The 8,875-nt window shown below is 37.5% G+C and overlaps 1 protein-coding gene across 1 annotated transcript; it reads right to left on the reverse strand.

Moving 5' to 3' along the window:
• Positions 1-223: 223 nt before the first annotated feature.
• On the reverse strand, positions 224-4,565 carry LOC117319970 (high affinity copper uptake protein 1-like). The gene is made up of 3 exons (XM_033874670.1): positions 4,470-4,565; positions 3,256-3,318; positions 224-1,780 (listed from the first exon to the last, which is right to left on the reverse strand). Exons 1-3 carry the CDS (start codon positions 4,547-4,549, stop codon positions 1,438-1,440), a joined length of 486 nt encoding a protein of 161 aa, XP_033730561.1. The 5' UTR covers positions 4,550-4,565; the 3' UTR covers positions 224-1,437.
• Positions 4,566-8,875: the final 4,310 nt, after the last annotated feature.

Here is an 8,875-nt window from a genome sequence, read left to right on the forward strand (position 1 = left end):
AACAACATTAAAACCACTGTTCAATACTTATATTTACATTGTCTTACCATTTCCATAAAAAAACTGAAGCAACCAAAAAAATCCCACCTTTTTTAATGTCACATGACCCAGTGGGTGTTATAGCCTGAGGCACTGGGTGTTATAGGCGTAAGGTGGCAACTGCCTCTTAGCATTGTGTCAATGGGGAAATGCGGAGCAAATGTAAATATACATCAATGAGCATTTAGTTCTGTTCACTATAAATTACCCAACTAGCAACAACCAACGAACCTCCAGTATAGACTCAATCAGTCAATTCTCAGAAGCCTTAAACCAGAAACAACCAATCAACTCTCAGTATAACCTTGACAATGCAAAAACTAATAAACTCTAACAACATCCATTCCATTTTTAGCAGACTCAACCAAGCAACGATCAATTAATTCTTTGGAGACTATAAACCCTGCGTAAACTTGCAGCTAACTCTCAGCCTAAAAAGCAATCACAGTCTAACTTTCAATTACCTCTTGGTTCACATACAAACATAAATATAAAAGCAAATTACAGAGAAAAACATCTTATAAAATTAAATAAACAGAAAATTTTCAAGTCTATATACAGTTAAAGACAGGTATACAAAATCATAACAGATTGCACCAACACTTTATCTAATTGTGTAGAACATTTTTGTGTACTTTTGTTAACAAACACAACAAAACACACAAACGATACACCAATTTCATTTCAGAATGTGAAATCGGCTAACAAACACATTTACAAAGAACTAGAAAACCTCATTACTGAGCATATACATTCCTGTTCTTGGCAAGTGGCATATTGTGTTCATACATTTAGTATCTCGTAACAAATGTAAGCAGGCTGGCTGGTCATAAGTGACAAAATGAAATCACAAATAGTTCATCAAACCCACTTTTACATCATACTTATGCTGAAAAGAATGAGAGAATGTCAGGCTCAGTACCCTTTAATCATAGATTATCTGAGAATAATTAAACTGCCAACTGCAGAGATACTAGATATACATGTATATGGCAAGGGTAGGACGGTGTCAGCACCTGATTTGATCAGCCAATCAGCTGGTGCCTTGTTATATAAAGAACAACCAATCAAATATTTCATTACAAAACCAGCGAAGTCTGTTGCACAACACGACTTGACAATATGATCAGAGGTGGGATTACACAGAAGAGTCCAAACAACAATATGTACATGTATTTGCAGTGTTATCCTCACATAATCTCCATAATTCACCAATACATTATGAGTATGATTTACAATTAAATCCAAACAAGGGTGTTTTTCTATAGTATTATCTATACAATATCATATCATCAGCTTTATATACTCTCCCTTAAGTTACCAAAAAACTAGTCGAAGATCCTTGTTTGTTACAAATATGCATGTGGTTCTGGTTAGACAAACACGATACTGGCGACTCTAGATTTTCGTCTCCCTTGTGTTGTTGGTGTCAAGATCAAGGTTGGTCTCCATGCCCTCTCTCAGAGGTTCCAGCTCAGACTCACGGAACTCACTACGTCCCAGTTCCTGTTTGAGAGGGGAGGTGTGGCACTCGTTCTGACAGGAGGCCTCAATGTCCAGACTACCGAGCTGGTGAACCTTCCATCCACAGACGAAAAAGCCTCCCCCCAGAGCCACCAACATGGTGACTACCACCCAGACATTGTAGGTCATCACCACCAGCATGAGGATGTAGCTACAAACCATCTGGACCACGTATAGCAATGTCTGTAACAAGTGCTCTCTGCTCCTTATAGAGTATCTGTGAACAACAAGGTCAAATGTCATACTATGAGATTAAGAGGTCATTTTAATATATTTAGTCTTGATCATGGCCTTAAATCAAAATTTTAAAGCAAACAGCAAACTTACGCTGTCTAATGCTGATTAAGGTCAAATAGTACTTGTAACATTGATACAACCTCAGCAGTTCCTATATTTTTTAATTGTGAAATAAAAACAGTTCTTCAGTGAGTAAACTTAGTAGGTGTTGACGAGACAGTGAGTTTGTAAGTGCTCTCTGCAGATGTAGTACAGACTTGTTTTTTTATAATATTGTCTGTAAGTGTTACAGAGACGGAGAATTTGTAGGTGTTGGTATTGTTTGAAGCTGTATGAGAAACAGAAGACAAATTGTAGGTGTTAACTAAATGTAGAAGAGAGAGAGACAGAGAGACAGAGAGACAGAGACAGAGGGTGTGTAGGTTTAGGACAGACAGAGAGGGAGAGACAGAGTGTGTAGGTGTAGGACAGACAGAGAAGGAGAGAGGGTGTGAATGTGAAGAACAGAGATGGAGAGACAGAGTGTGTAGGAAAAGGACAGACAGAGGACAGACAGAGTGTGTAGGTGTAGGACAGAGATAGAGAGACGGACAGACAGAGTGTGTAGGTGTAGGACAGAGATAGAGAGACAGAGTGTGTAGGTGTAGGACAGAGATAGAGAGACAGACAGAGTGTGTAGGTGTAGGACAGAGATAGAGAGACAGACAGAGTGTGTAGGTGTAGGACAGACAGAGGACAGACAGAGTGTGTAGGTGTAGGACAGAGATAGAGAGACAGAGTGTGTAGGTGTAGGACAGAGATAGAGAGACAGAGTGTGTAGGTGTAGGACAGAGATAGAGAGACAGAGTGTGTAGGTGTAGGACAGAGATAGAGAGACAGACAGAGTGTGTAGGTGTAGGACAGAGATAGAGAGACATAGTGTGTAGGTGTAGGACAGAGATAGAGAGACAGAGTGTGTAGGTGTAGGACAGAGATAGAGAGACAGAGTGTGTAGGTGTAGGACAGAGATAGAGAGACAGACAGAGTGTGTAGGTGTAGGACAGAGATAGAGAGACATAGTGTGTAGGTGTAGGACAGAGATAGAGAGACAGTGTAGGTGTAGGACAGATAGAGAGACAGAGTGTGTAGGTGTAGGACAGAGATAGAGAGACAGAGTGTGTAGGTGTAGGACAGAGATAGAGAGACAGACAGAGTGTGTAGGTGTAGGACAGACAGAGTGTTTAGGTGTAGAACAGAGATAGAGAGACAGAATGTGTAGGTGTAGGACAGATAGAGAGGGAGAGACAGAGTGTAGATGTAGGACAGACAGATGGACAAACAGGTAGTGTATACATGTAGAAAGACTTAGAGAAAGACAAAGGTTTGGGTGTGGAGAGAGAATGGAAAGGAATGTAGAGTAGTGTTGGACTGACAGGAGAGCATTTAGAATGAGTATGTATATATTGTATGCGTGACCTGATTTGTTCGTAGGTGTCAGCTAGAAGGCGTGTTGTGTCACTAGTCTCTGGTTCAGCTGGTCTGTAATGGCAAAGTGCTGCTGATAAGTATGTGTGGTCTACTTTCACAGATATCCATGTTAACTGAGAGAGAGTTTCAAAGTGTTTTCTTGTTATGCAATTATAGTGTGATTTCAGTGTAGTAGTGTGCCCAAGAAATGGTCTTCAAAAAAAAAAATTCTTTCTGTATTTATAGCTTTTGAAATGTTTCAAGACCAATGTTATAAAATATTCAGGTGACAATACTCTCTAAGTTCCACATATACCGTATTTGACCTAATAAGGGCACAGGGCGCGGGTAATTGACAGTGGGGGGCGCCCTTATTAAGATTAGTTATTCTGAAGTTTTATGAAACAGACTATACCTTATAGCAGAACACCCAAGGTTGTGGAAACGGTAAAATATTCAGTCATAAAAATATTCCAGATGAAGATATCTATTCATTATCATATATAAAGCTTAAACATCACTTGAATACTCCTGTAAACTTGTAAACCATGCCAGCTGATCTTTAGACCAGAGAACGTGGGTTCCACCATTTATGTTCAAATGGAACTCTTTTGTGTTCTATTTATAGAAACAGGTGATTTCCCAGATCATATCAGACATCGTTTTGTTTGACCTAATAATTGATTTACAATGTCTTTTACTAGCTTTCTGTTCTGAACAAAAGTTATTTATCAACAAGAATGAAGTCTTTACTTTATCTTCAAATAAAGATGGTACGTTATTATTTGTATGTGTGTTTAGTTTTGGGTGCTCTTTGCACTGACATGTCATCTGTAGCCTGTAGGAATACACAAAATGTGGCGAAAACATGTGTTCCAGTTACTTAATTTGCTAAAGAAAATTGAACACATAAAGTAGCAAAATATTTCACATGAATTATTACTTTTGAACACCATTTTGACACCATTTTGACACTCAGTCAAAGATTTATTTCCTTGAAAAAAGGTAGGGGCGCCCTTATTAGGTCAAATACGGTATGTACAATTGTCCAGCAATTTTTAATCCATATCTTTAAGTTATCCGACTTTCTTGGTAAGAAGACTGCCTCCCTCACCAATAAAATGCCTGACTATGAGGTGCCATTGAGGCTTTTTTGTATCTAAACACCATAGGATTGCCTTGACATGTGACTGCCTTGTCTAATTAAAACCAGGATAACCTACTCTGTAATCGCGATATCCCTGTGAATGTACTGGCGGAGATACTTGACCGCTTCATAAAGGACCCCAATCACAATGGTCATCAGGATCAGGCAAAAAATTCCTACAAAAAATATCGACATTCGATGATCTTTTTTTTTATCAACAGATGAACATGAGTTCTAATCAAAAATTTGTTCTATTGAACAATTACATCAAATTTAAAGAAATATAGAATTTAAGACTTAGACCTTTACCTTGACTGAGAACAATGATGGACATTTGAGATAAACACATATGACAATCATTTTGATGTTACAAATGATGCTGAATTTTGAATTGATCACACAAAAGTGGTATTTCATATCTACAACAACAAGGGAAAGAAGCAAATGAAATTTGAGAAAGATCTAATGAATGTTGTTCTAGAGAAACATCATATTATGGAAAGACAATAAAGCCGACACAATCTTACATTTTTATGGGTTATAGCATCCTCAGAAACCTGGGAGACTCGGCTCTGTGCTTTGTGTACATGACAGAGCAGAGTTTCATGGGTTTCTGATGATGGAGTCATATGAACTACAATAAGAATAAGAATTTGGCATTTTATATACCACTATGTCACAGCAACATAGCTGTCTCAAAAAGGTTCACAAACTATCATCCATAGTTATTGAGCCTTTAGCAATGTCAGCCAATATCTTTCTCAACTCCTTCTGGAGAAAACAGCCGGAGCTGCCATTTCAGCATTAACAGCTTACACACAACATTTCTTGCACTGCCCTACCACATACTCAATTACATCACAACACAACACAATAAAGTAAAGTATCTTGTTCAAGGATCCAACACAGCACCCTTGCCTGTACTTGAACTAGCGACCCCTCGGTCACAAAGTCGTGCGTCCTAGCTACAACTAGACCACCTGGCCTCCTAATAAAAGTTAATTGATGTGGATGTCAATCACTACACATTTTAATACTTTTGTTGATCTGTCGAGAGTGTGAGAAACAATAATAAGATATTTATCTTTGTGTCTATCCCTGAATATATCTGGGCTAAAAATAGATTATAAACTTATTTCAGTACATGTCTACACAGACTGGTAACAAAGTGTAACAGATAGATACAAATGTATGACATATATCAACTACAGCTGCTTCAAACTGCCCTTAACTATAAGATGAATATCAGTTTGAACCTTCACAACTATATAATACCTTGAATAATTCAGTTGACCTTTAAACTGACTTACCTGTTTTTGCAATCAATGTAAATGATTCAAAAAAGCACTGTCCCTCTCCAGTTGAAATTAAAATACATTGGATGCTGTAAAAGAAAACAATTATAATGATATATAATCAAACAAAGAACATTACGGATAGATCTGAGTTGTCAAAGTTGAGGGTTTAAAGATTTTTTTTTCAGCCTAGCCAACTTGAAACAGAAACAGAAACAGTTTCTCAACAGATTACAGGTAAATGATGATCACAACCCACTTACAAGTAAATGATGATCACAACATTAACCCACTTACAGGTAAATGATGATCCCAACCCACTTACAGGTAAATGATGATCATAACCCACTTACAGGAAAATGTTGATCACAACCCAACTACTAGTAAATGATGACCACAACCCACTTACAGGTAAATGATGACCACAACCCACTTACTGGTAAATGATGACCACAACCCACTTACAGGTAAATTATGACCACAACCCACTTACTGGTAAATGATGATCACAACCCACTTACTGGTAAATGATGATCACAACCCACTCACTAGTAAATGATGATCATAACCTACTTACAGGTAAATGATGACCACAACCCACTTACAGGTAAATGATGACTGCAACCCACTTACAGGTAATTATAAATGATGACAACAACAGGTAAATGACGATCACAACCCACTCACTAGTAAATGATGATCACAACCCACTTACTGGTAAATGATGACCACAACCCACTTACTTGTAAATGATGACCACAACCAACTTACTGGTAAATGATGATCACAACCCACTTACATGTAAATGATGACCACAACCCACTAACAGGTAAATTATGATCACAACCCACTTACAGGTAAATGATGACCACAACCCACTTACTGGTAAATGATGACCACAACCCACTTACTGGTAAATGATGATCCCAACCCACTTACTGTTAAATGATGATCCCAGCCCACTTACCTGTAAATGATGATCCCAACCCAACTACTAGTAAATGATCACAACCCATTTACAGGTAAATGATGATCCCAACCCACTTATAGGTAAATGATGATCACAACCAACTTACCGGTAAATGATGATCCCAACCCACTTACTGGTAAATGTCGACCACAACCCACTTATAGGTAAATGATGATCACAACCCATCTACTGGTAAATGATATGACCACAACCCACTTACTGGTAAATGATGATCACAACCCATCTACTGGTAAATGATGATCACAACCCACTTACAGGTAAATGATGATCACAACCCACTTACAGGTAAATGATGACCACAACCCACTTACAGGTAAATGATGACCACAACCCACTTACAGGTAAATGATGATCATAACCCAACTACTAGTAAATGATCACAACCCACTTACTGGTAAATGATGACCACAACCCACTTACAGGTAAATGATTATCACAACCCACTTACTGGTATATCACATACATGTACCAGTAGATTGTGATCAAAACCAAGCTTGCTGTTTGAGGGTTTAAACCTGTTTTGTAATTCATGTCAAAGTAATGAGTTTCCATCTAGAATTAGTCAGCACCTATGAGAAAATAATAACTGCACAAAAAAGTTATATCTGGGTGTGGTTTAAATGTTTTGAGCATAAAATGTTTTGTAACCTGATCCTATCTGACTAAAATCAGCTGTTGTGTGGCTCCCTGTTTGTATATATATGCATGTTTTAACATTCAGGCCTAATAGGTAGTAAATAAATCTAATGTTACAACTGATTTTAATATTCTTATCAGATTGTAACAGGAGACTATACAGAGTATTATATGCAAATCATACTTTATATAACATAAAATGTTAACACTGCAATTTTCCAGTTTAATTTTAACCTACAATCAAGTGTGCTTTTGCTTAAATCTAAATTACCAACTTTATTTGAAATATTAACTTTATTCATTTGACAATAATTGATGATATATTTTCCTAATGCTTTAAAAAAAAGTCTTATTGATTAAAATCCTATCCTGAAATCCAAGATGGCTGCCTAAAACTGTCCAGGTGTCCATATTGTTTTTTCTATCCACACAAAAAAAAAAAAAAAAAAAAAGGAAAAAGAAAAGAAAAAAAATGCACAACAAGGATTCATCAGGAGCCTAAGTAAAAATCAAAATACATTTAAGAAATTTCTAAAAAGAAATTTTAAAGAAATAATGAAAACCAACTCTGACCATGAAATCCAAGATGGCTGACAATTGGCCATTTCGTTCTTCTTACAACAAAGTGATGTTGTACGAATAGGATAAAAGTGAACATGCAGTCATGCACTGACTGTCATGAGCAGTGAAAGATGCAAAGTTTATCAATTACATAAAATTATTGAACTATTTGCATGATGTACAATTTAAACTGTGATTGGTTACATCAATTAATACACTTACATGCTCTATCGAATGGTGTTTAGCATTCTGATGACCTGAGTGGGGAAAAGTGGTTATGTCGGTCATGAGCAATACTGTGGTCCTGATGATCAGCTGATGTGGTGGTCATCATGTTGGTGGTCATGGTGATGGTGGTGGTGGTGACTGTGGTCCATGGATTATAACTAGGGCGATGGTAAGTACACAGAGTATCATAGTATACTTTGGTGCCATAATACCGCAGCCCTCATCTACTGGATCTCATCCTACAACACAAACAACATCTATAGTACCCTCATCTACTGGATCTCATCCTACAACACAAACACAGTCTATAGTACCTTCTCATCTACTGGATCTCATCCTACAAACACAAACAACAGTCTATAGTATAACCCATCTACTGAATCTCATCCTACAACACAACAACAGTCTATAGTACCGTCATTCTACTGGATCTCATCCTACAACACAGACAAACAGTCTATAGTAACCCATCTAGCTGGATCTCATCCTACAACACAAACAACAATCTATAGTAACCCATCTACTGGATCTTATCCTACAACACAAACACAGTTCTATAGTAAACCCATCTACTGATCTCCATCCTACAACACAAACAACAGTCTATAGTAACCCATCTACTAGATCTCATCCTACAACACAAAACAACAATCTATAGTACCCCATCTAGCTGGATCTCATCCTACAACACAAACAACAGTCTATAGTAACCCATCTACTGATCTCATCCTACAACACACACACAATCTATAGTAACCCATCTACTGGATC

The sequence above is a fragment of the Pecten maximus genome, unplaced genomic scaffold (genome assembly GCF_902652985.1).
Source record: "Pecten maximus unplaced genomic scaffold, xPecMax1.1, whole genome shotgun sequence".
NCBI lineage: Eukaryota > Metazoa > Mollusca > Bivalvia > Pectinida > Pectinidae > Pecten > Pecten maximus.

Coding starts and splice junctions, on each gene's coding strand:
- LOC117319970 (XM_033874670.1), bottom strand. CDS start 4,549: ATGACCATTGTGATTGGGGTCCTTTATGAAGCGGTCAAGTATCTCCGC. Junction 3,319..4,469: donor AGGGATATCGCGATTACAGA/GTAGGTTATCCT, acceptor TTGCCATTACAG/ACCAGCTGAACCAGAGACTA. Junction 1,781..3,255: donor GACACCTACGAACAAATCAG/GTCACGCATACA, acceptor TGTTGTTCACAG/ATACTCTATAAGGAGCAGAG.